We start from the raw sequence: 27,843 nt of genomic DNA on the forward strand, positions 1-27,843 counted from the left end.
ACAGGTTTATGTAGGCCCTAACAGTTTGTGGGCAGTGTTTGTCACCGTTATAGTGCAATGAATGTATTGTTTAGTGTTGTGTAATGGCTTTGCTGGCATGCATTAAAAGAAAATGTGGGGGAGTTTGCCCCACTAAGATTTACATGCTAAAATCGCCACTTGCAGTGTGAGTGGTTAAGGTTAGGTTTAAAATCACATTTTAAGAAGATAATTGTTGAAATAGGCGGGGTTTAAGACTTTGTGGCTGTGGTAACTAGTGGCGATCCTCAAAGATGGCGGAAGGGGAGAACTCGCTTACCGAATTTGAACAAATTGACTTTGTAAAAGATCGACATATACGATTCTTTCAAAGATGTCTCCAGGTGTTACCAGAGAGATATTCCTCATTAGAAACAAGCAGGTACATATGTTGTCATTAATAATTATATTTTCATTTGACAACTTCGCTAGCCAGAATGCTAACTAGCTAGCTAACGGATTGAATGAGGAAGGCGAGTCTGGCTGGCGCTGTATTGGGAAAAACTCTTCACGCTACTTCGATACTTGTAGCATATTAGGGTAATTAACGTAGCAGGTTAGGAGACTGAGGTTAAGGTTAGGAAAATAGTTTGGGTTAGCGAAAATGCTCTCCTAGCTAACCTGCTACGAAAATCACTTTATTGAAATGGAATGAAACGCTGTCATTAGGCCCAAAACTGTGTTTTTGTTAACGTTAGCTAGTTAACTAGCTATAGCTACATCTTTCAGATGGCGTGTGGTGTTCCGTACAAAATATTGCACCTAAACATTGGTGCCTTTGGCAATGCAACAAACTGAATTAGCTAGCTAGAGTTGATTTAACTTAGCCACCCATTCCATTATCCGAAACCCATGTAACGTTAACTAGCCCATGAAGCAAGTGAGTTAGCTAATCAGGCTAAATGCTAACTATCACGCAGAGTTAATTACACCTAGTTTTGATTCCGCTGGCTAACTAGTTGATGGCCATAGCTGGACTAGTGCCAGTCAGTTTCTGCTATCATGCCAACTCCCTGTCACTCATTCAGTCATTGTCATGACAAACACGCTTGACTTGACATTGACAGCAATAGAGTTGGCAAGACCCCGAACAGATACAGGCTAGCTTGGTCATTTTAAATCGTAGATATAATACAACAAACAATTTGATAATTGGTTGTCATTACTGACAAACTAGTTAGCTAAGTGATGCACTTGGATTGCATGGAGTTGGCTATAATGCTGACATGTCATGTACACTACCACTCATATGATTTAGTTTTCTGTTCTAACCTACCTTGGTTAATTCTAATAGTATTATCCTATTACTAGGTGTATAAACGTTTGTTTTACCTTTTGTGTACCTGTCTAGGTTGACCATTGTGTTTTTTGCCCTCTCTGGTCTTGATGTTCTGGATTCCCTTGACGTAAAAGACAAGCACAGCTTGATTGAATGGGTCTACACACTACAAGTTCTTCCTACAGAGGACCGTAAGTGTTGCCCTGGCCTACTGTAGGGTTTTAAACATGCATTGCTTTCGGGAAGTATTCAGACCCCTTCACTTTTTCCACATTTTGTTACGTAATAATAATAATATGCCATTTAGCAGACGCTTTTATCCAAAGCGACTTAGTCATGTGTGCTTACATTTTTATGTATGGGTGGTCCTGGGGTTCGAACCCACTACCCTGGCGTTACAAGCGCCATGCTCTACCAATTGAGCTACAGAGGACCTTGACAGAGCTTGAAGAATTTCTTAAGAATAATGGGCAAATATTGTACAGTCCAGGTGTGCAAAGCTCTTACAGAAAGACTCAGTTGTAATCGCTGCCAAAGGTGATTCTAACATGTATTGACTCAGGGGTGTGAATACTTATGTAAATTAGATCTTTCTGTATTTCATTTTCAATAAATTTGCTAAAATTTCTAAAAACATTGTTTCACTTTGTCATCCATTTAATTCACTTTGAATTCAAGCTGTAACAACAAAATGTGGAATAAGTCAAGGAGTATGAATTATTTCTGAAGGCACTGTATTTTATGCGCTCTCTGGATGATGCTAATCAGCCACTTCTGCTCAATGCCCAGTTGTTTTATTATTATTCAGACGATGAACAGAAATCCTGTTAAGGACTTGTTTATCGGTTGGACATAGAAAGCTACAATCATATGCTACTTGTCTGGCCTGTTACTTATTATTAACATTAGTAGTAGTTTCAGCTGCTGATTTTCAGTTCTATTTAAGTAGTCAGGGACACTCCCATTCTGACAATAAAGCGAACCACTAGATGGCAGCATTGCACCTTGTTGAGTTGCCTGACAGCAATGGACAATGCCTTGGCTCGTGTTTATATAGGCTAGACCAGGGGTAGGCAACCCTGGTCCTGGAGTGCCACAGGTACTCAATGTTTTTGATTTAACCAACCTGGAAGACCAGGGGCCTCATTTATCAACCATGCGTAGGCACAAATCTGTACGTAAACCATGCGTGCGATTATTTCCACGCTAAGTGTGAGAATTATCAATATGAACGTTTGCTTGAGTGTGCGTAAATTTACACCCAGCCATGACCATGTGTATGCACAGTGCCAAGTGGTGAAATAAGGGAACTGCTTGTCATGTGTGAAACTGAGTAATAATTAAATAATTATTGTATTTCCATTGTGAATTCATGCAACATATCTTGACATGCTTTATAATTTGACCCCTGTGCATTTGTTACAATAATAATCCATATAAAGCACAGTACTGGTTAAATGAGAGGTACGTGTGAAAGTGAAACCATTGTTGAAATACTATAAAAGACTGAGATGGCTGATCTTGCTCTGTTTGAAGGTCTTGCTCTGTTTGAAGCACACACTGCATTTCAAAGAGGGCGCATTTTTAGAGACAGGTGGGACTTTTTCTGCAGAAAGTACAGATTGGCTCATCAAACAATCTTATAGGATTTTTGTGAGGATTTAAGACCTTTTTAAAAGGTGACCGCATGCCATTCAGGTGCACTTCCAAGTGCTATCCACCCTTCGGTATTTGGCAATGGGCACTTTTTTGCTGATCGGCATCACACAGCCCTCGATGAGCCGACGTTTTGGATGCAAACATCATCAAAACGACATTGCACAACAGGTTGAAGTCGAGGGATTTCTTTGCCATGATGCCATCAATGGGTTCCGAAATACGGACGGAGCAATAGACGGCACCCACATCACCATAAAATCACCATCCCAAAAACGTTTTAAATGATGTGAACAGAAAAGGCTTCCACTATTTATGTGCAGGTGATAGGTTATGTGATGTGCAAAATACGCTGCTGATTGTGGTGGCCAGGTGGAACGCACGGCTCGTTCATTCTGCAGAACGCATACAGGAGGGAGCTGTTGTGGATGGATGGCTTATTGATGAGTGTTGCCTACTCATTTCAAGTATACTTAATTGTCCTAATGGTCCTCTCTTTTGGAGCTATGTTATTATTAATACTGTTCAAGCCACAACTGACCTAGCCAATTAAAACCTTTTGGTTGTACTCAAGCTTTGACACCAGCACCTCTATTTAAGGTGTTTTATTTCATGGTACAGCGTTTTTTTATTTGTGTGTATGTGTGTGTGTATGTATGTATGTATGTATATGTGTGTATGTATATATATATGTGTGTGTATTATGTATGTATATACGTGTGTGTATATGTGTGTATATATATATACACGTGTGTGTGTGTGTGTGTGTGTGTGTGTGTGTGTGTGTGTGTGTTACTGAACAAAAATATAAACTTAAGAATTTCATTTGATTTTACCAAGTTAGTTCATATGAGGAAATCAGTCAATTGAAATAAAATCATTAGGCCCTAATCTATGGATTTCACATGACTGGGCAGGGGCGCAGCCATGGGTGGGAGCCAGGGCCACCCACAGGGGAGCCAGGCCCAGCCAATCAGAATGAGATTTCCCCACAAAAGGGCTTTATTAAAGACAGAAATACTCCTCAGTTTCATCTGCTGTCCAGGTGGCTGGTCTCAGACGATCCCGCAGGTGAGGAAGCCGGATGTGAAGGTCCTGGGGTGGCGTGGTTACACGTGGTCTGCGGTTGTGAGGCCGTTTGGAAGTACTGCCAAATTCTCTAAAACGATGTTGGAGGCAGCTTATGGTAGAGAAATGAACATTCAATTCTCTGCCAACAGCTCTGGTGGACATTTCTGCAGTCAGAATGCCAATTACATGCTCCCTCAACTTGAGACATCTGTGGCATTGTGTTGTGACAAAACTGCAAATTTTAGTGGCCTTTTTATTGACCCCCAGCACAAGGTGCACCTGTGTAATGATCATGCTGTTTAGCCACACCTGTCAGGTGGATGGATTATCTTGGCAATGGAGAAATGCTCACTAACAGGGATATAAACACATTTGTTCACAAAATATGAAAGAAATAAGCTTTTTGTGCTTATGGAACATTTCTGGAATCTTTTTATTTCAGCTCATGCAACATGGGACCAACACTTTACATGTTGCGTTTATATTTTTTGTTCAGTGTATATATTCCCCGCGGGTTAAAGGGATGATTTTGACCATATGGTTAATTAGGGGAGTTTCGAAATGCAAACATCCAAGGTCGTGCACGAGTACTGAGGCTGAGAACAATTATTATTTATCAATGGTTATCTCCTACCGGTGGGCGTATGACGTTCGTAGGATAGTTTGATAAATCAGACTTCTACTATGCGTACGACCATTCTAAATTCCGTTCGTAAGTAGTATTTTAGAATAGTTTCTACGCAATATTGATAAATGAGGCCTCAGGTGTGTTGAATTTAGGCAATCACTGAACTGATCAATTAGCTCAGTTGGAATGGTCCGGTGTGGTGCCTAGTTGGAACAAAATCCTGCAGTACCTGCAGCACTCCAGGGACAGGGGGGCCTATCCCTGGGCTACACTCTATTATATTATGGTCTCAAAGTAGTACTGATCTATGATCAGTTTTGTCACTTTATATCAGGGCTGCCCCAACCCTCTTCCTGGAGATCTACCGTCCTGTGGGTTTTCAGTCCAACCATCATTTAACACAGCTGATTCTACTTATTAGCTGCTCAACAAGACCTTAACTAGCTGAATCAGATATGCTAAATTAGGGTTGGACTGAACCTACAGGACAGTAGATCTCCAGGAAGAGGGTTTGGCAGCCCTGCTTTAAATCATATTGAAGAAGAGGGGGGACCTGATCCTAGATCAGCACTCCAACTGAGATACTTTATGAATACGGGCCCTGATGTGAGGACTGTACACAGAGCTTCACTACAAGACCAAAAGTATGTGGACACCTGCTCGTCGAACATCTCATTCCAAAATCATGGGCATTAATATGGAGTTGGTCCCCCCTTTGCTGCTATAACAGCCTCCACTCGTCTGGGAAGGCTTTCCACTAGATGTTGGAACATTGCTGTGGGGACTTGCTTCCATTCAGCCACAAGATCATTAGTGAGGTCAGGCACTGATGTTGGGCGATTAGGCCTGGCTCGCAGTCGGCGTTCCAATTCAGGTGTTCGATGGGGTTGAGGTCAGGGCTCTGTGCAAGCCAGTCAAGTTCTTCCACACTGTTCTCGACAAACAATTTTTTCTGTCATGCTGAAACAGGAAAGGGCCTTCCCCAAACTGTTGTCACAAAGTTGGAAGCACAGAATCGTCTAGAATGTCATTGTATGCTGTAGCGTTAAGATTTTCCTTCACTGGAACTAAGGGGCCTGAACCACGTTGAAAGTCACGGAGCTCTTCAGTAAGGCCATTCTACTGCCAATGTTTGTCTATGGAGATTGCATGGCTGTGTGCTCGCTTTTTATACATCTTGTCAGCAATGGGTGTGGCTGAAATAGCTGAATCCACTAATTTGAAGGGGTGTCCACATACTTTTGTGTATATATAGTTTATGTATGCATTAAATGTGAATGTAAAGTTTTTAATTTCCTTCGACATATCCCCTTTATGTCCGCTGGCTTTACCAACATTTCACATACCCCCCTAGAATCCAATTTAGGACGTTGTGGGTTTCGCGGGTCATCACACATCGGAGTTCCATACAGCACCTCGAAGGTATTGACCTAATTTCATACCTCCACACACTGGATACACATCCTTGTTCAACAGAATTATTAACAGTCTGCCTATAAGTGTCTATGTAAGCCAGCTGAATCAGTTGGGGATTTTGTTGGGGGGGGCGGAATAGTCATGGAGTCACAGACGTCATATTGCGGTCCTATTCAGAATGCATTGATAAGGCTTGCCTCCTCAGGGCCCAGGAGTATCCCACCCGTATGACAGTGGCCATGTGGCCATGACGTACACTGGCCTGGCCTGCCTGGTCATACTGGGCGACGACCTGAGTCGTGTCAATAAGGAGGCCTGTCTGATGGGCCTGAAAGCCCTGCAGCTAGAGGACGGAAGGTAAACATCCAGTCACGCTCCACTGCAGCTCGTTTACCAGATGTACTAACAATGAGTTACTGTTACGTTCTTTGGTAATGCCTTGGGCAAGGCACTAAACCACCTATACTTGTTTCAGGGCCGCTGCACTGCGGCTGACACATTTGCTTCCAAACCCTCGGGGGGGAGTTGGGTTGTGAGCATAAAGACACATTTCCGTTGTCTTTATGTTGATGGACAATAAAGTATTATTTTCTTCTAATGTTAGTGTTTTGGTACTTTTATCGTTTTTTTGTGCATTATGTGAAGGGAGACCTGTTTAACAACGTCAGCATTGAGACCACTGTCAGAGAGATCACTGCGTCCTGTTTGAGTGTTCTGAGAGGATTTAACCAGTTAAAACCCTTTGACACAGCGAACCTCGTCCTTACACATACAAAAAAAGGCCTTTAACGTCTGCTGTGATGTCTGCTTTCAGCTTCTATGCCGTTCCAGAGGGAAGTGAAAATGACATGAGGTTTGTGTACTGCGCAGCATGCATTTGCTACATGCTCGATGACTGGTCGGGCATGGACATCAAGAAGGCCATCGACTACATCAGGAGAAGTACGGTAAGTCCATTGTTTCACTTTCATCAAGCAGCCTGCTGCGCTGAGCCTCCTCAGTCTTTTCTACAAGGGTTCAACCCTCAACCACTACTTGCTAGAGTGTAAAACTGGGGTTTAAACGAACATTGGTTCAGTGTTTTATTTCTATTGTAGTCAACACATCATCGAGACTGACCTATATCAAACGACTGTGTCAGTAGTGGCCTTCTTTTGAAGGTGCATTGGAATCAAAGGGCCGTCCTGTCGACAGCCTGACTCTTTCCAGTCAAAGCCTTCCGAGAGAAGCAGTTTACACAAGTCCTGAGTTTTATTACGTTCTCCCTTTATCCTTCCCTCCAAGTCACAGGGGGATGGCGAGACGGAGGTGAGGAGACCAGTCACCATTGTATCCTGCTGGGCCTCCATAATAGTGATTGTTTCCTCGGTGATATCCCCTGCCTTCCCATCTCTCCTATGTCATTTAACAAAAGATGATAGAGTACAGTCTGGAAGGCAGGCAGCGGTATTCCTGTCAGGATGGCTGTAGTGAATTACACTGAGCTGTGTGTGTGGTTTGGGGCCATGCAGTTGGCTGCTGTGACGTGGAGGCAGGCAGGCAGGCAGGGAGCCCATGCAGCGCTGGTCCTAAGCCCCGGGGGTTTTCTCAGACTCCTATAAATAGAGGATATGATCCAGACTGGAGGGAAGGCCTCTAATCCTCTTACTGCCATATTTGGTGGGCTTTTAACCCCGGGGCATGGCGCTACAGTAAACATCACTACTTTCAACGTTGTTAGTTCCTCTTTTGTTATTGTCACCAAAGTTGGTCTGCCTCATCAAGCGTGTGTATAAAGCGTGGTTTTAGTATAGTAAGCAAGCAGCATTGTGTACACGTGGCTGTGGATCGCTCCACGTAGGTATTGATTGAGCAGCTTGTGTCCTGATCTCGCCTTTCATCATAGATCGCGTGTGTCACCCCATCTTCAAGTTATTGCACGGTTTCAGTGATGTCTAGCTATCCCTCACATGGTCCTATGTTTGCCTAATAGGCAGAATGTTGTTTTTGCTTCCTCAGTCATATGATAACGGGATTGGCCAGGGGGCTGGATTGGAATCGCATGGTGAGTATGACAGGCAGCACCCGGGATTGATTGATATTATGGGTCTAGAGAGGGATTAGCCATTAGCCCAAAACCTTACTAGAACAAATATCCTCTTAATTCCTTCCAATTAAGCCCTATTATTCCAGGGAACCCCCCAGGGTTAGCTAAGCTACTGCACAGAGAGATTTGCGTAATGAACCCATGGGATGTTACACAAAGCATTTATATTGAAGTTACGCAAAAATGTGGAAATTATAACCTTTATTTAACCCTGGGGGGGGGGGCCTTGATTATTAATATTATCTCAAATAGTTAGGAGTGTGTGTACCTACCTATCTGCCGAGTGCAAAGTTCTCCCTCATTGTTAGCGGACTCCACACAGCTGCTGCCGGAGCAGATTCATATGCCGTCTCGACATCTTCCCCCACAATTACTCCTCTGCAGTTTGGAAGTGATAATAAAGCTCTGACGCTAATGTCGTGACAGTTGAAAAGGGAAACTGGTGATGGATAGTGGCGCTGTGCCGGTGGCTGATAACCCCTGTCATTAAGCTGTCTTTCTGTCTGTCTGCCAGGTGGGTCCACGTTCTGTGCCGTCGCCGCCCTGTGTCTGATGGGGAAATTAGAGGAGATGTTCAGCGAGCGTGAGCTGAACAGGATACGCCGCTGGTGCATCATGAGACAGGAGAACGGCTTCCACGGCCGCCCCAACAAGCCCGTCGACACGTGCTACTCCTTCTGGGTGGGCGCCACACTCGAGGTAACGGGCTTGACTGGAACCTCCGGAGACGTACCAGTGTACACTTTCTTTATGGTTCATTAACGTTGCTTTATTAGCGAAAGGTCCAGTCAATTAATCAAATATGTTCGTAGTATGCATTGACATTCATTTAGCAGCCCGTACTTCCCCTATATTAAACATTTTTATTTGAGTGATGCAGTACAATGGGTACCCGTGGTGTTATGGATGGTCCACCCTCCAATAACGGTGCTGTTAATGAAACATAATGTCATTTAAAAAAAAGAATACATCCATGCCGTGTGGAAGAGCGCAACCGTGTTTGCTGGTCTGTAACCCACTGACAACGCCCCCGGTTAGAGGGGAATAAAACAGCCCAAGAGTTAAATCACACTGGAACGTTATTCATACACACAGGAAAACTAAGTTACATGGATGGTTCTGTAATACAGAAATGAAACGAATAATGAGTATACACATGGAATGCAATGAATAGAGCAGGATGAATGTATGCATATCAATGGACTACAGCAGTGAATAGAAATGGAACCGAACTGCAATAGCACAATAGGTAAGGACTAAGGTAAAAAGCATGTATTACACAGGAGTAATGTTACACTGGAGTAATGTTACACTGGAGTAATGTTACACTGGAGTAATGTTACACTGGAGTAATGTTACACTGGAGTAATGTTACACTGGAGTAATGTTACACTGGAGTAATGTTACACTGGAGTAATGTTACACAGGAGTAATGACTAGCAATGGCCGATAACAGTAATAAATGACAGCAGTGCAAGAAAGGACTGTATTTACATGGCAGTAAGTTACCTAAAGCAGAGCTACTTGTAAAGGAGACCGCATACATGCATAACATAGTAATTGCTATATATTGTGACTACTTATAGACACAAACAATGCCAAGTTAAACAACAACAACTTACTTTGTATACGCATTCCCATAAAAACAACAGCAGTTGTCACAAAGTGCTTATGTTGCAGGCCTCAGTCTGTAGCTGAGGCGGCCTGTAGTAGTAAAAATAAGTTTGTCTGCAAAGTTATTTTTCTCTTTTTCAATTGTCTATTTTCTTCTTCATACCTTTAAAACATTCACATCAAACAAGTGCACACTTTAAATTACACAACATAAATGCACTTTACCCAAAAAAATCCAGAAAAACGCATGTCATAAATGTTATAAATTGATTTGCATTTTAATTAGGGAAATAAGTATTTGACCCCCTCTCAATCAGAAAGATTTCTGGCTCCCAGGTGTCTTTTTATACAGGTAACGAGCTGAGATTAGGAGCACACTCTTAAAGGGAGTGCTCCTAATCTCAGTTTGTTACCTGTATAAAAGACACCTGTCCACAGAAGCAATCAATCAGATTCCAAACTCTCCACCATGGCCAAGACCAAAGTGCTCTCCAAGGATGTCAGGGACAAGATTGTAGACCTACACAAGGCTGGAATGGGCTACAAGACCATCGCCAAGCAGCTTGGTGAGAAGGTGACAACAGTTGGTGCGATTATTCGCAAATGGAAGAAGCACAAAAGAACTGTCAATCTCCCTCGGCCTGGGGCTCCATGCAAGATCTCACCTCGTGGAGTTGCAATGATCATGAGAACGGTGAGGAATCAGCCCAGAACTACACGGGAGGATCTTGTCAATGATCTCAAGGCAGCTGGGACCATAGTCACCAAGAAAACAATTGGTAACACACTACGCCGTGAAGGACTGAAATCCTGCAGCGCCCGCAAGGTCCCCCTGCTCAAGAAAGCACATATACAGGCCTGTCTGAAGTTTGCCAATGAACATCTGAATGATTCAGAGGAGAACTGGGTGAAAGTGTTGTGGTCAGATGAGACCAAAATCGAGCTCTTTGGCATCAACTCAACTCGCCGTGTTTGGGGGAGGAGGAATGCTGCCTATGACCCCAAGAACACCATCCCCACTGTCAAACATGGAGGCGGAAACATTATGCTCTGGGGGTGTTTTTCTGCTAAGGGGACAGGACAACTTCACCGCATCAAAGGGACGATGTACCGTCGAATCTTGGGTGAGAACCTCCTTCCCTCAGCCAGGGCATTGAAAATGGGTCGTGGATGCGTATTCCAGCATGACAATGACCCAAAACACACGGCCAAGGCAACAAAGGAGTGGCTCAAGAAGAAGCACATTAAGGTCCTGGAGTGGCCTAGCCAGTCTCCAGACCTTAATCCCATAGAAAATCTGTGGAGGGAGTTGAAGGTGAGAGTTGCCAAACGTCAGCCTCGAAACCTTAATGACTTGGAGAAGATCTGCAAAGAGGAGTGGGACAAAATCCCTCCTGAGATGTGTGCAAACCTGGTGGCCAACTACAAGAAACGTCTGACCTCTGATTGCCAACAAGGGTTTTGCCACCAAGTACTAAGTCATGTTTTGCAGAGGGGTCAAATACTTATTTCCCTCATTAGAATGCAAATCAATTTATTACATTTTTGACATGCGTTTTTCTGGATTTTTTTTGTTGTTATTCTGTCTCTCACTGTTCAAATAAACCTACCATTATAATTATAGACTAATCATGTTTTTGTCAGTGGGCAAACGTACAAAATCAGCAGGGGATCAAATACTTTTTTCCCTCACTGTACATGAAGACAAAAATAACTGAGTGTTTTTCTGTGTACCGCCACCAATATAGAAAACTGACAACAATACATTCAGCTTTAAGATAGCAGCACCTCCGTAAAATCGTCTCTCTCTCATGCACTAAAAGTCCATGCTCCAGTCTGAGCGAGTTTACCAGCTCGTGAGCACAATTTTACACAAAACCAATAAGATGTAAAATGAACTCAGAAATCCCTAACAACTGGATTCTTTATCAAATCTCCTAGACAAAATCCAGTACAAGTAAGCAACTCGGTAAACATAGTCTCTGTGAATTGTAAATCGTTTTTACCTCAGCTAACATATACTCTCGCTCATTGAAAATCACGTTCTTCCTTCACTCAGTTCGACACAAAAACAACACAAAACCTTTCCTAACGTGATAAAACCTTGACAAAGTTGTTAAATAGCATGTTATTACATATTCTTTCGATATTAGAATGTTTGGAAGTTCTGTTACATACCTGTAATAGTAAAAAGAACGGACACAAGTTTACAACTGCAAAGTTCTGGCGCTTTCTTTATTCTGAAGAATGGTGCGTGCGCTTGGCCAGAACTTGCTGTTTCTCCGACTACCACAGTGCAACAGCGCCATCTATTGGCCTGATGGACTACAAATGCTAAAGCATGTGGAATATACAATTTAGACTAATTAAGACAAATACATAAACACGTTATTTTGTTTTGTTTATAATAAATGGTTGTCTGTTTTTAGTGACTTTGTTTTCAACGCATTACACTTATACAGAAACCCAGCCTAAAACTCAAAGAGCAAGTAGTCTAGTCCCCTGTAGCTCAGTTGGTAGAGCATGGCGCTTGCAACGCCAGGGTTGTGGGTTTGTTTCCCACGGGGGGCCTAACTGTAAGTCGCTCTGGAAAGAGCGTCTGCTAAAATGACTAAAATGTAAAAAATGTAAAAAGCAAACAATGCGGATGTAGTAGCACAGCGGCTAGGAAAAACTCCATAGAAAGACAGGAACCTAGGAAGAAACCTAGAGAGGAACCAAGCTCTGAGGGGTGGCCTGTCCTCTTCTGGCTGTGCCGGGTGGAGATTATAAGGGTACATGGCCATAAAGGCCAGATCGTTCTACAAAAATATTCAAGCGTTCATAGATGACCAGTAGGGTCAAATAATAATCACAGTGGTTATAGAGGATGCAACAGGTCAGCACCTCAGGAGTAAATGTCAGTTGGCTTTTCATAGCCGAGCATTCAGAGGTTGAGACAGCAGGTATGAGAGGGAGGGAGAGGAAGACAGCGAAACAGCAGGTCTTGGACAAGGTAGCACTTCCTGTGAACAGGTCAGAGAATACGTGATCAGTGCATGGACAGAGTGGGGACAGCCTGATTGGCTGAAGCTGGGAGTGATCGATAACTCTCACGTGAGGGGGAGAACTAGACTACGTGGCGCCAGCCAGACAAAAACAAACAACATACACTCTGGAAAATAGTCCTACAGAGATTCACAACATTTAATGGGACTGGGTGGCATGAGCTTACGGTCTAGGAGCTCTTACTAAAGAGGTTTGTAATCGAGACGTAACCTTTCCTGCCTGACCACTCATGGAGATTATGGAACAGGAGAATATACAGGAGTCTTGAGAATTGATCCCGGGATACACAAGGCATACACAGGTGCATATTGATAGCGTTATATGAACGAACGCTTCCAGACTGTCCATTTTAAGTGGTCTGTTGAAGTCCATGTGTTAGTGTAATGTTTAGAGTTACCGGCTGTGCATCGGAAGATTGCGGGTTCGCCTCACAGAGGACACACAGTAAAAACAGAAGTGTTAATTTAACTCCTATCGAGTTGAATTTAACTCTGTTTCAGATAACATTTGGTCCCACTCAAAATCAGTGTAAAATGTACTCTTTGGTCAGTGTAAAACTTTTAGAGTTAATTCTACTCCATATTGTGTAAAAAATAACAATGAAATGTGTCAAAATATTTAACACTGTAGTTTAATCACACTGTTGAGAGTAATATGATTACACTGTATAGAGTTAAGTCAACTACAATTTTACTTTAAAAAATGACACTTTAAAGTGTAATGATATTTACTTTTCATTTCTCTACAGTGTTTTTTTTTTTTTTTTTTAAATCATATGATGTAGTGTTACTGAATTATAGAAATATCAATACTATCAAATAAAACAAAGCACAATAATACAAGATGAGAGCACCCACATTTATTGAAAAAAAAAAGTATAATTTCAATGTCAGTGAATTTACATTGTACACCCATTGCCTTGTCTATGACAGAAGTATAACATCATAAAAATGTTCACCAGAGAAAGCAATATGGCACAACAAGGAGAGCTGTGTCATTTCCTCCATATGACCTTTGTATGTCAAAAGGTCTAGGGTGGTGCAGGTTGTCGACATGAAAAAAAAAAAAATCATGCTTTGATCTGATCACCTCATATGCATGGAAATGTTCTTGAAAAGTTACTGTAACTAAAGGCACTGTGAGTAGTAACAGTTTTTCACACATTATCAGAACTGACTCAATCTGATAAAACAAGGGCACTTCAGAGTCAACTTCGCCACAGATAACCAAGTGTGGGCGATAAACATACCCATTATGTTTAGCCCAATTAACCTTCATAACCTGAACGCTACTGGGCACTTGCATTGCCAAAGCAATTTCAGAACCTCCTTTTACCATATTTAAAGCCACCATTTTTCCTGGACCAATATCTAACCGACTAAAAGTTGTTGATCTTCGCCAACTATATGCCATATGATTCTGATGCTTTTTTGCCAGCGTTTTGGTAATATTTTTAAACGATTTAAGCTGTTTTTTGAAAAAATTATGTTTGCCTTCATACCTCATACACCAACTATGAAGTACAGGCCCTATTTTCTGGATGCAGCGGGGATAGTGGATAAGAAAATGGTGCTTTGGTAAAAGTTTTTTCTGAGGATACAACTTCTTAAACAGTGTATGGTGATCAACAATCAAATGTTTTAAATATACACATAGACCTTGAGATAACATGGGCGAGAATATAATGTTAATTATTTGCAATAATAAAAGAAGCAGGCCCCAGTGTTGGTCAGTAGAAGTTACCAAATCTCCAAAGATAAGAGGAACATTCCTAAGTAAGCACCAGGACTGAATTGCATTCAGTCCCAGATCATTAGATCCTTCACTTAAATTAACAGTCACAGGCCTGTTATTTCTCTCTGTGAAACCATAATCAAAACTTTGTATTCTTGAATGTATTTCTCCTGATGTAACATGTTTTTCATTCAAATACAGAAATAATAACTTCAATTCGTACTGGCCAACCCCTTCTAACACATCATGCATCACATCAACTGAGAAGTTCTCAGTTGTGTGAAAATACCTCAATGAATTTAATATGCATGACCTTTTCACACCAAAAACATACGGAAGGGATGGATTACAAGCCATTTCTTGACAGTGAGCAGTATGCATATCTTTGGTGCGTAAAACTATTTTGGAAGAATCTTCAGAGAATTCTGTTTGAAAGTCCTCCTTTTCTGCTAAACAGAACCTGCAACAGTACCTTGCACTGAAAGACTCCACCAGACCAAACAAACTATGCAAACCCAAATTATCACCTGTTACCTGTACTACAGTGCCACGTACATAACCACTGTATAATGGAATCTCAATACCATCGCTCTCTAACACTTTAATGTCTCGAACAATGGGATCAAAAATTTCACTAAAACCATATCGTTTAACATCTTGAGTATGAAATAAGGCGCACAGGTGTATGTTAGCCAAAAAAGAATTCCATTTTGGAGAGAAGTTTCTTAAAGTAAAATATACTCCACCCAATTTATGAATACCTCGCTTGGAACCCAATGGGTTGGCGACCTCAAAATCATCATAGAACATCTGGACCTGTATTGTCTGCTTCTCAGTTGAGAACAGGGGGTGACTTTTAAAAAAAGTTCCATCACAAATATCTCTCAGTCTAGAGTTGCTGGTAGTTGAGCTTTGCAACATTTCTGCAAAATACTGACTTTTAAATATTGACTGCAGTGTAGATAAAATTGGAATATACATGAATTTATCTTGAACTACTACCTGATCATATGTTCCAGTCTTTTTATTTCGTCTTGTGTCAAATCTTGAACCAATCACACATTCAACTGGTTCTACTATTTCCCACTTGGCAGTCATAAATTTTGATCGCTTGTATTCCGAATTTAGAACTGTGAAAGGATTCTCTAACCCCTCAAAACACGCCTCAACTTTCTTGCACATTTCTGTTTCTCTTTCATTACTAAATACATGCTTTATCACTGTTTCTTTAGCATGCTGATGAATATCTTGAACAATCTCTTCCATGGAAATCACTACAGTATTTACTGTACTTTGACCAACACCTGCTGCCTTTAGATCAGAAATAACAGCTGCACAACTATTTACAATGTATGGCGAAGATAACTCTGACTCAGCCTCTAAACATTCAGTCGACACTTCAACATGAGAAATATTACTGGTGTTGACGGTACTTTGAGGGTCTGAAAGATCATCTTCTATAGAATCTACTAAACTTTCTCCGTGGCACTTGTTAAGATGTTTTCTAAAACCAGAAAAGCTACCAAAAGAACGTGAGCATCCTTCTTGACGACATTTCAGAAAAAGAGTCCTGCCTGTACATAGCCCATGAATTATCTTAAGGTGCTTAACAAGGTTGTTTGGACTTCCATGGTCACTTTTGCAAAGAAAACACTTCATAGTTTTATCTCAACTAACGCACCATTCTTGCTCGCAACTCAGCAACTCTAGGAGACTCCTTTGTTTCCCCCATGTCGATGTTATAGATGGTTGTTTGCACAAAAGTGAAAAAGCTGCTACTGAACCTGTTGCCTTGCATGGAAGAGCATGCTTGTCAACCACAATGAAGTAGGAGTGAATGCTGCTCTGTGTGGATCCCTGGGCGAGAAGGTAGGGCTGACTGCTTTGGGTGATGTTGTCAAGATGCTGCTGCACACTGGTTCCAACCTACAAAAAAAACACATACAACAGAATTGTTTTGGTGACTAACCTCTGACAATAGATAAGATCACCTCAAACTGTGCACAAGATTGAGATGATGGAATATATATTTTAAACAACTGTTAAGCATACCTTTTGAAATCTGATGAGCTGATCTACAGCTTGATATGCAGACATCTTTCCCGGCCTCTTTCTACCTTGTGCAGATGGTGGTAGCAAATGTAGCAGCAGCAAGATGGCAGACATGTCACTGTCCCAGCCTACAAATAAGTAAATAAAAACCTGGTTAACATTGTGCCGTAGCACAACATTCTTATTCACAACTTGCACCATTATGGACATATAATGCACACCTACATTATCCACATAAAAAGTAAAACAGTTCATTCATACCATTCTCAACTTCAGCAGCTGACTCAGCATTGCGCATCAAGTCCAAGAGTTCTGTGGTGGATACAAGTCCATGGCTTTCCTTTATTACTTTTGCTTTGAAAGTGGTTGGCCACTTCTCCAAGAATTTGTTGGCTGTGGCCTCACCAAACAGAAGTCTGAAATCTTGTTCTATCTGCAATGTAACACACAAAGACAGAAATAATGAGTGTTACCTTATTCTTCATTGGATATTTTTGGTGATGCAGTGAATTAAGTTGTCATACCAGTCCTGGTGTGTCCAGAAATCTTGGGAAGACCGAGAAGACATCTGATGATTTGGCTTCATCGTTGACCATTGCTTGCCGATATATGAAGGTCATTTTCATCTTCTCACGGACAGTGTTTTCATCAGCAGAGTGTCTCAAAACAGCAATAGCTGCTTCCACATCCTCATCAGATGGCTCTCTGTCATAGGTGAAGGGCTGACGATCACGGCCTGGCCCACCAACTTAAGACAAAATACAGTGTTAAGAAATCCTTTCTGTACAATTCACAGGTCACCATTATAATTACATGTCACTGATCAGAAAACATACCTTTAGGAGATTTGCTGACTGAGGCACCTCTTTCCTCTGCTGTTTTTCTTATGGTCTTCAATCGCCATGCAAGGTATCCGGAACCACTCTCCGGATTGTAGTAATGATCCTATATTATTATAAATAAATTATAAAGGAGTACTATTCCCATTTCATAGAGTGAATATGTGCATAATGTTGCAATAACCCATTTACTTACATATCCATGTTGTGAGTATGGGTCTTGTAGATAGGGAAACAAAGCTACTATCCCCTGTGCATACATCACTCTGACACTTTTGGGGGGGGATGTCCTAGCATATGAATTCAAAGTTAACATCACACTGAATTGATATTGCACAACACATTTTACATAATTAATAACCGGAAAATAATAACAATGTTTCTTTACAGCCCATCAATATGCTTAATGCTTACCCATGTGTTTCTGTCATCTCAGCAACAAGTATGTTGATCATCTGTCTTCTGGTGGCATCTGTCAGAGATTTGGTTTTTCCATACTCTTGCATAATGCGTTCACCACCAGGCTTTGATGTTAGGATTTTTTCAATCAGCTATAGGTGGAAAGAAATGTGCTTTCCGTAATTGTAAAACAATATGTAATGCTGTCACATGATGAAACAACATTCAGATTGGACTTAACAGCAATGTTCACCACTTACTGCTTTTGCCTCATAGTTTATGTGGCATGGCCTTTTAGGCTGGCTTCCTTCGCCAGCCGCTACTTCTTCAACATCGTCACACACAGTGAAATTCAGAATGATGGTGTCATCAGATGTACCCGAGCATGATGATGAATGAGAGGTATCTGTTCATTATGAAATTTGTGCAAAACATAGAAACATATTACAATAAACTGTTATTTTTAAGACAATAAAGGTTCTCATTCTGGCCTTTAAACTAAAAAACTAATTGAATGAATGAATACCAAGTCCATTGCCCAGCATGATTCTGAAAGTTCCAGGTGACTCCTTTACTAATTATTCAAAAACATCTGAGTCAACTTCTGTGTCAGACTGGTCATACACCTTAATGTCTGGCTTTCTGCTTTCTGGTATGTTGAATTTTAGACACACTGTTAAAAAAAGAAGAAAAAAAAGAAAAACATGCATTCCCTTCTCACAAGAATCCAAGTTCATACTTAAGGTTGCCTCATGTGTTCACAAAATGATGAAAGACAAGGATCTGCACCTGATTTTATGTTACTGAAAATATAAAGCACAGCAGAAATGACTATAGACCTAAATAGATATCATAAGATAATAGCTTAATGCTGTATTATTTTGTCATTAGGGTGATATGTATTGCTTTAACCTATTATACCTACCTTCTTTCAAGAAAGCATTGAATGTCAGCTCAGACAGCTTGACGTATTTCTGCTCTTCCCCGAGCTGAACACGCAACAGCATTTTGCCTCTGTTAACAAAGAAAATATATATTCAAAATCATCATTTAGTGCTGGTTCAACTAAGCGTTAGCTAACTATCCATTTATCTCAGTAGTACTAGCTACGCAATGCACTATGCATTACTTAGACGTTACACTGCAATTACAAAGGCTGAAGTAGACACAGTTGTGCTGGTTGAATATAACGTTAAGCTGCCATTTTCTGCAGCAAATGGGTGTAGGCTAGTTCAAGTTTAGAGGCACATTGTCCCATTAGCTACCAAATAACTAGCTATGTGTCAAAGTTAGCTAGCTCATTAGCCATTTTAGTTCGAACAGTAGCTAACCATTAAAATGGTTAAGCAATGTTAAACAAACCCGTCATGCAAATCAGTGATCTAAGTTATCGTTTTATAACACCAACATTAGCTGGCTAACTATCAGAAGCATGCTAACATTACCGTTATATATAGCTTTATAAAAAACAGTTAGCGTTAGTGTAAGGAAGCCTGGGAAGCTATACAATAACGTTAGCTAACAATACTATCTGTATAAATGTTTTGTTGTTAGCGAACGTTATTTTACGTATTTACCATTCTGACAAACTTCATTCGTGAAAATATTGCAACACAAAGAAAGACAGTTACCGATACTGATTGCAAGCTAGCTAACCGCATGACAAGCACAATCTGCGCTCATGCCAAACGGTGGTGTCCTTCAAACGAACTGATTAGCTAAGTTAACGTTACCTATTTTTAGCCATATGAAACAGCAAGCCATTCACAAAAATATCAAACATATTCCATGGGTATATCATATAACAGTTATTACTGTCAACCATCTGAACTTACAAGCTAATTTAGCTGGCTGATGACGAGGTCACTGCAAGTGGGACCGCCGCATGGAACTCGTAATTAAAATATGACCTTGACATCAGCACAACTCTAAAATTATGTAAAGTTAAAAAATACCGGTTTGGTGTTGAAAAAACGGGGATGTAACTTACCTAGCAATATCTGTGGCCTAGCTACTCCTTCGCAATCTTCCTCCACCAACGTATGTGCCAAACTTCAGCAAAGCAGAGTGGCGGGTATTCATCACTGCTGTAGAGTTGAAATTGTCACTGCGTATCTGCAGATTTTTACACTCACTTTTAACTCCACTGATAGAGCAACTTTACTCTCAAAAATGTTGAAAATACTCTATCTGGGTTAAAATAACTTTACTCTGAAATATTAACACCCCATTTTTTACTGTGCACATTCTGACAATTTTTTCGTTTATAGTTTTGACAGCCCCCTCCCAACACAAACTTATTTAAATGTATTAGGTGGTTCTTAAAATAGCCTTTGGGTTCGTGGAGCAGCAGGCAAGTGGCATTGAGTGTTGTGTGTAGCTCTGTTGGTAGAGCATGGTGCTTGCAAAGCCAGGGTTGTGGGTTCGATTCCGATGAGGGACCAGAATGAAAAAAAGTATGTAAATGTATGCCTTCACTACTGTAAGTCGCTCTGTATAAGAGCAACTGCTAAATGACCCAAACATGTTTTTACTACTGCATGTGTCTTGCTAGAACAGAGGAGAGACAAGCTCTCACTCTCATAGAAGAGGTTGTTGCCCTCATCCTTGAGATGCACGCCATCCCTATGGTACTGGCCATGGACACACTTCTTGATGGCAGGGTGGCGGATTGTGGGCATGCGCCTGTCACGGAGAAATGCAAACAAAAGCTGGTTGACAGAGCACCGGGCCATCTCTATGCGCTTGTTGATGTCCTCCTCTCACTGGAACATCCAACTCTTCTGCTGCGCAACACTGTTGTCCCGGGGAACATTCGGATGACTACCTCCAAATCAGCGCGCATCTGACGCACCAGGGCTCTCCCCTTTTGTGTGTCCCAAGTCGTATCTACCGAGGTTTGGGTAGATCTGAACCAATTATAGACGTCTATGTTTGGGCCAAATCAAGGCCAGTCCGGATACGCGCAAATCTGAACTAAACATAGATGTCTATGATTGGTTCAGATTTGGACCGGACCAAAAATCAACGAGATTCCCTAAAAACGCGCCACTTCGTTACAGCTACGACTTTTAGGTTAAGGTTAGGAAAAGGGTTCGGGTTAGCGACCGGACCAAAAAAATACATCTGGACAGGACCAAAAAAATATGTCCAAAAGACGTCGCCGTAGATCCTCAACAAGTAAAGAAACTGGAGGGGGGTCTGGGGGGACTCACTCAGCCAACTTATTCAGTACTTTGAGAGTCACGTACAGGAACTGGTATGTGCTTAATGTAAAGCAGCTGTTGATTTTCACTCCCCTCTTTAAAGGGAGAATCCTTATGTTTTGCATAAATGCAAATAGACATGTCTACAAAGTAATAGCCATGGCCCGTTTTCCGACAGCGATGAAATTTAAGCTTACGAGTGTTTTAACAATGCATCGTTTCTAGAACGGCTGAAGAACTCCCAAAACACCACGTAGGGAGAACTTTAAATAAGTGCTTCGTTAGAGCATGTGTCTTTACAGATAGGATTGAAAGAAAGGTAGTGCTGGTCTCGGATCAGCATTCTCCATTCAGTCGCTCTGGATAAGAGCGTCTGCTAAATGATGTAAATGTATATCTTACCTTAACATTAGAGACTGACGACAGATCAGCTCCTAGAGAGAGATTGTCACCTATGGCTGCAATTATTGAGGCGGCTTATTCTAATGCATAGGCAGGTATGGACAACTCCGAATATTGGACAGATTGTACACATTTTAGGCCTACACATCATGAAATTGAGGCAAAAATTACAGACAGTAGCCTGCAATTAGCAAAATAGAACACAATTGATTGAATATGAAATTGATTTAAATATGACTGAAATATATAGGCCTATGTAGGCTACTGTATTTATTTTAATGCAGTCATCTCGGTTTTCATTTGAAGCATACTTTTACCCTTGTTTATAACAATGGCAAAGACATTGGCAACTTTGTATTGTAGTCAACTTCATTCTGAATTCATCGGCGGACACAGATGCAGATCAACATCTTCATTCTATATTTACAGTTGAAGTCGGAAGTTTACATACACCTTAGCCAAATGCATTTAAACTCAGTTTTTCACAATTCCTGACATTTAATCGTAGTAAAAATTCCCTGTTTTAGGTTAGTTAGGATCACCACTTAAGAATGTGAAATGTCAGATTAATAGTAGAGAGAATTATTTATTTCAGCTTTTATTTATTTCATCACATTCCCAGTGGGTCAGAAGGTTACATACACTCAATTAGTATTTGGTAGCATTGTCTTTAAATTGTTTAACTTGGGTCAAATGTTTCGGGTAGTTAGGTGAATTATGGCCCATTCCTCCTGACAGTGCTGGTGTAACTGAGTCAGGTTTGTAGCCTCCTTGCTCGCACACGCTTTTTCAGTTCTGCCAACAACTTTTCTATAGGATTGAGGTCAGGGCTTTGTGATGGCCACTCCAATAACTTGACTTTGTTGTCCTTAAGCCATTTTGCCACAACTTTGGGGTCATTGTCCATTTGGAAGACCCATTTGCGACCAAGCTTTAACTTCCTGACTGATGTCTTGAGATGTTGCTTCAATATATCCACATAATTTTCCTTCCTCATGATGCCATCTATTTGTGAAGTGCATCAGTCCATCCTGCAGCAAAGCACCCCCACAGCATGATGCTGCCACCCCCATGCTTCACGGTTGGGATGGTGTTCTTCGGCTTGCAAGCGTCCCCCTTTTTCCTCCAAACATAACAATGGTCATTATGGCCAAACAGTTCTATTTTTGTTTCATCAGACCAGAGGACATTTCTCCAAAAAGTACAATCTTTGTCCCCATGTACAGTTGCAAACCGTAGTCTGGCTTTTTAATGGAGGTTTTGGAGCAGTGGCTTCTTCCTTGCTGAGCAGCCTTTCAGGTTATGTCGATATAGGACTTGTTTTACTGTGGATATAGATAATTTTGTACCTGTTTCCTCCAGCATCTTCACAAGGTCATTTGCTGTTGTTCTGGGATTGATTTGCACTTTTCGCACCAAAGTACGTTCATTTCTAGGAGACAGAACGCGTCTCCTTCCTGAGCGGTATGACGGCTGCGTGGTCCCATGGTGTTTATACTTGCGTACTATTGTTTGTACAGATGAACGTGGTACCTTCAGGCGTTTGGAAATTGCTCCCAAGGATGAACCAGACTTGTGGAGGTCTACCATTTTTTTTCTGAGGTCTTGGCTGATTTCTTTTGATTTTCCCATGATGTCAAGCAAAGAGGCACTGGGTTTTAAGGTAGGCCTTGAAATACATCCACACGTACACCTCCAATTGACTCAAATGTGTCAATTAGCCTATCAGAAGCTTCTAAAGCCATGACATCATTTTCTGGAATTTTCCAAGCTGTTTAAAGGCACAGTCAACTTAGTGTATGTAAACTTCTGACCCACTGGAATTGTGATACAGTGAATTATAAGTTAAATAATCTATCTGTAAACAATTGTTGGAAAAATTACTTGTGTCATGCACAAAGTAGATGTCCTAACCGAGTTGCCAAAACTATAGTTTGTTAACAAGAAAACGAGTTTTAATGACTCCAACCTAAGTGTACAATGGGGGGAAAAAAATATTTAGTCAGCCACCAATTGTGCAAGTTCTCCCACTTAAAAAGATGAGAGAGGCCTGTAATTTTCATCATAGGTACACGTCAACTATGACAGACAAATTGAGAAAAGAAAATCACATTGTAGGATTTTTAATGAATTTATTTGCCAATTATGGTGGAAAATAAGTATTTGGTCACCTACAAACAAGCAAGATTTCTGGCTCTCACAGACCTGTAACTTCTTCTTTAAGAGGCTCCTCTGTCCTCCACTCGTTACCTGTATTAATGGCACCTGTTTGAACTTATCAGTATAAAAGACACCTGTCCACAACCTCAAACAGTCACACTCCAAACTCCACTATGGCCAAGACCAAAGAGCTGTCAAAGGACACCAGAAACAAAATTGTAGACCTGCACCAGGCTGGGAAGACTGAATCTGCAATAGGTAAGCAGCTTGGTTTGAAGAAATCAACTGTGGGAGCAATTATTAGGAAATGGAAGACATACAAGACCACTGAAAATCTCCCTCGATCTGGGGCTCCATGCAAGATCTCACCCCGTGGGGTCAAAATGATCACAAGAACGGTGAGCAAAAATCCCAGAACCACACAGGGGGACCTAGTGAATGACCTGCAGAGAGCTGGGACCAAAGTAACAAAGCCTACCATCAGTAACACACTACGCCGCCAGGGACTCAAATCCTGCAGTGCCAGACGTGTCCTAGAAGAATGAATGGGGCCATGTATCGTGAGATTTTGAGTGAAAACCTCCTTCCATTAGCAAGGGCATTGAAGATGAAACGTGGCTGGGTCTTTCAGCATGACAATGATCCCAAACACACCGCCCGGGCAACGAAGGAGTGGCTTCGTAAGAAGCATTTCAAGGTCCTGGAGTGGCCTAGCCAGTCTCCAGATCTCAACCCCATAGAAAATCTTTGGAGGGAGTTGAAAGTCTGTGTTGCCCAGCGACAGCCCCAAAACATCACTGCTCTAGAGGAGATCTGCATGGAGGAATGGGCCAAAATACCAGCAACAGTGTGTGAAAACCTTGTGAAGACTTACAGAAAACGTTTGACCTGTGTCATTGCCAACAAAGGGTATATAACAAAGAATTGAGAAACTTTTGTTATTGACCAAATACTTATTTTCCACCATAATTTGCAAATAAATTCATTAAAAATCCTACAATGTGATTTTCTGGATTTTTTTTATTCTCATTTTGTCTGTCATAGTTGACGTGTACCTATGATGAAAATTACAGGCCTCTCTCATCTTTTTAAGTGGGAGAACTTGCACAATTGGTGGCTGACTAAATACTTTTTTCCCCCACTGTGTGTAAACTTCCAACTTCAACTGTAGCTGAGATCTTCTGTGTATAAAGTGACGCGGAAGGGCAAAAAAGCATCTAACGACCCAGTTAGCGTTCTACGAGTGGTCTGAGGCGGTCGGTAAATAACAAGTGTTTTCAAGTGTAACTTTATAACGATGGTTTTGGGAAACCGCTCAGAGATTTAAAGATGCGCCTATGAATGTTCTGACGATTAACTTAGCCTAAAGATCAGTGCTCAACTTGGGCCGGAGCTGTCCAGAGAGCCCTATATGGCACTTCAAATTTTCAGGGAACTGCATGCCGGCTCCTCTATAAAACAGTGACTTATTACCAGCCCGGATTCACACGGTGTCGAAATTTTTTGGATCAATGCGGAATGAAGGCGGGATCTTCATTCAAAGGCTATTTGAGAAGGTTTGAATCTTAAGCAACCTGCATACACGTTGTTTGAAGTACAGTAGACCAACATAGCTACTGTAGTAGGTCAAAGCTGTGTGCTGAAAAACCTTGGTAGAGTATGGGTGGCATTGTGGTGCTCTTGAATTTCAGACCAATCCCTACTTCTCACTTAAAATGTTGTTTTTTGGTTTTTAATTTAATAAGAGCGCTGGTGTGCTCTAGCTTTAAGGTGTCACAGTGAATTTCCCCTGGCCTAATTCTAACCTCTTTCATTTTCAGCTCCTAGACGTATTTCAGTACACTAATTTTGAGAAGAACCGGAACTACATCCTGTCCACTCAGGACCATTTGGTGGGCGGCTTCGCTAAATGGCCAGACAGTCATCCAGGTAAGGTTACTCTATATTAGGAAGGTGTTCTTAATGTTTTGTACACTGTGTACAGCAGTCCTTCAAGAAAATTCCACATGACCTTAAGTCATAATTCATATCGAAATGACTTTTTAATTGATTTTAATGTCCGCTTCCAATCTGTCTTTTCATTATAATTCAATGATGGTACATTTACTGTGCCTGGAAGGCTTTTAGTGGGGTCCCATGGGAGATGGACAGTTTTAAAGGGGTCAGGGTACATTATTTATGCTCCATTAAAGGGCCAGTACAACAATGCATCCATTGACTGTTATTGTTTTTACTCACAAAGACAATTGAGGTAGTATCATGTACTTGGTTGCATGTACAGTTCTTTTCTCCAGTAATATGTAGCAGCCTATTCATGCTTCCCTAAGAAGAGATAAATCTTGCATAAGTATGAAAAAGTGTTGTGATGTTTGACTCGAAACATAATTGGGATCAGCTAGACATTATTGGCAACCTGTCAATGATCATGTCAAGATCTGTTTTATTCATAAGCGTGTGGTCCATAGTGACAGTTATTGATGTATGCGATTGAATCCTGTTTTGGCAGCACTTTAGAGTAGCTCTCTCTTAAAACCACCTCTTAGTGATTTCATTATATACTTTTCTGGTCTGTACAGCAATCAGGTGCAGCCACTAATTCACATCGGGCAAATGTGAGGTTGTTAAAGGAGCTGTGGACCTTGTCTTCTATGTGATTTTTAAAAAAGCCCCTGGTCACGTTCCAGGCTAACTACATTGCAGACACCTGCCAGATCTCACAATGCCCTGGATAGGTGTTAAATCTGACGAAGATCCGTTTCGGATCGAAGCGTTGTCAAACTAGTGAATTGGGAGCATAAACAGTGTGCGGGCCTTCCTGTTCTTTACAAACATACAGCTAACCACATCATATGATATAGCAATCTGATTCCTGACTGCGTAGTAGATGACATAGCGTCCAACCATTAGTTGATGCAAAGCAATGTCTGCAATGCAATCGAACGTGGAACATGACCGAAGCCACAGTGGCCTTTCAGTTTCAGGTGCTGGGGCGTGTCACTTGGCTGACCTACTTTCCTCTCTCCTCTGGTCCTCATGTCTGTTCCAGACCCGCTGCACGCCTACTTTGGGATCTGCGGCCTGTCTCTGATAGGGGAGGCCAACCTGCGGCGAGTTCACCCCGCCCTGAACGTGAGCGAGAGGGCCTTTGAGTATCTGCAGCAGCTGCACCGGACGTGGAGAGACGCCTGCACCTGACAGCAGCATGCCTCCCACCACCACACCCCAGCCTCCAAGTACTGCCGCCATAGCCCCTAAGCCATGCGCAGCATTTCCCTCTGTTACCTTACCAATAGAAACGATAGTGGGTCTCACTGACATGGGGGGAAAGGTGATAAAATAAATTATCGGGCCCATCAATAAATGAGCGCAAACTGGCGGAGTTGACGCTCAGGCCGGGCGAGCGCTCATTCTGCTTAGCGTCTCCGGAGCCAGATTCAGCGTAATCTGTTTTTTTTTTTTTGATGGAATGCTTTGTAGATACTGTACTTATTTCCCTTCCTCTGAGACACATGCTCTTTAAAAGACTGAACTTCCTGCTGCTAAAAACACACTGTTCTCCGCTACATTCTCAAAAGATCTTTAAGACTTTTTGCCTTGTATTTGTTTTTTGGTCAAAATGTTTTTTGTCGCAAACCAACATGGTCACTACACCGGTCGAGCCTCTTGTATTTGTCCAGGAGAAGTTATTTTTAGCATCTCTGTATTTTGTTAACCGGTGTAGCTGGCTCCAGTAATATTTTGGGGTTATGGTAGTTTGCAGTACTCCTAGGCTGACAAGTCACGAGACCACTCACTCAAACTTCATTCCCTTCTCTGAAATGTGTCTCACACAGCAGAAACTGGGCTCTCTAACCTGGGAGGGGCCTTTACTGAATGGATTTGCCTGTCGCTGTAGATGTGTTATTGGGTCAAAAGACACATGAATGTTTGTTCCGACGTGAACTATACAGAAACAAGTGAAATTGAATTTATTTTTTCTATACTTTATAGAAATATTGAGTGTAGATATGATATAAATGTCAATGTCACCTCTCTCATGCAAGTGCTCAATCTGATCACTGCTATTTCAGTGAGATAGGTGGATTTGATATGCAATGTTGATATGTGAAATAAATAATGGCATATTCTCTGTATCATGTCAAATCAACTAAACGTATGCTAAAACTGGCTTGGAAGTGCATATTTATGTGAAATTAATAAAAATGGCGAACTTTTCATTTGTGCAGTGTGTGAGT

The 27,843-nt window shown here is 41.5% G+C and overlaps 1 protein-coding gene and 4 long non-coding RNA genes across 5 annotated transcripts; 1 reads left to right on the top strand and 4 right to left on the bottom strand.

Moving 5' to 3' along the window:
• Window positions 1-246: 246 nt before the first annotated feature.
• On the top strand, window positions 247-27,823 carry LOC311144581 (geranylgeranyl transferase type-1 subunit beta-like). The gene is made up of 9 exons (XM_084180614.1): window positions 247-400; window positions 1,370-1,488; window positions 6,007-6,074; window positions 6,274-6,425; window positions 6,883-7,015; window positions 8,067-8,112; window positions 8,669-8,853; window positions 25,429-25,537; window positions 26,655-27,823. Exons 1-9 carry the CDS (start codon window positions 273-275, stop codon window positions 26,801-26,803), a joined length of 1,089 nt encoding a protein of 362 aa, XP_084036740.1. The 5' UTR covers window positions 247-272; the 3' UTR covers window positions 26,804-27,823.
• On the bottom strand, window positions 16,333-16,880 carry LOC311144532. Its single transcript, XR_014614503.1, has 3 exons — window positions 16,864-16,880; window positions 16,603-16,730; window positions 16,333-16,476 (listed from the first exon to the last, which is right to left on the bottom strand). It is a non-coding gene; the product is annotated as an uncharacterized lncRNA (long non-coding RNA).
• Window positions 16,913-17,526, bottom strand: LOC311144534. The gene is made up of 3 exons (XR_014614505.1): window positions 17,439-17,526; window positions 17,127-17,350; window positions 16,913-17,035 (listed from the first exon to the last, which is right to left on the bottom strand). It is a non-coding gene; the product is annotated as an uncharacterized lncRNA (long non-coding RNA).
• Window positions 17,625-18,401, bottom strand: LOC311144533. Its single transcript, XR_014614504.1, has 4 exons — window positions 18,367-18,401; window positions 18,101-18,246; window positions 17,856-17,992; window positions 17,625-17,731 (listed from the first exon to the last, which is right to left on the bottom strand). It is a non-coding gene; the product is annotated as an uncharacterized lncRNA (long non-coding RNA).
• On the bottom strand, window positions 18,457-19,883 carry LOC311144535. Its single transcript, XR_014614506.1, has 3 exons — window positions 19,831-19,883; window positions 18,766-18,854; window positions 18,457-18,513 (listed from the first exon to the last, which is right to left on the bottom strand). It is a non-coding gene; the product is annotated as an uncharacterized lncRNA (long non-coding RNA).
• Window positions 27,824-27,843: the final 20 nt, after the last annotated feature.

This window comes from Coregonus lavaretus (assembly GCF_964263955.1).
Source record: "Coregonus lavaretus genome assembly, chromosome: 17".
In the NCBI taxonomy this organism is placed as follows: domain Eukaryota; kingdom Metazoa; phylum Chordata; class Actinopteri; order Salmoniformes; family Salmonidae; genus Coregonus; species Coregonus lavaretus.

Excerpts from the sequence above, each read along its gene's own strand:
- LOC311144581 (XM_084180614.1), top strand. The coding sequence starts at position 273 with ATGGCGGAAGGGGAGAACTCGCTTACCGAATTTGAACAAATTGACTTT. Across the intron at positions 401-1,369 it reads TCCTCATTAGAAACAAGCAG|GTTGACCATTGTGTTTTTTG; the intron begins GTACATATGTTG and ends GTACCTGTCTAG. Across the intron at positions 25,538-26,654 it reads ATGGCCAGACAGTCATCCAG|ACCCGCTGCACGCCTACTTT; the intron begins GTAAGGTTACTC and ends TGTCTGTTCCAG.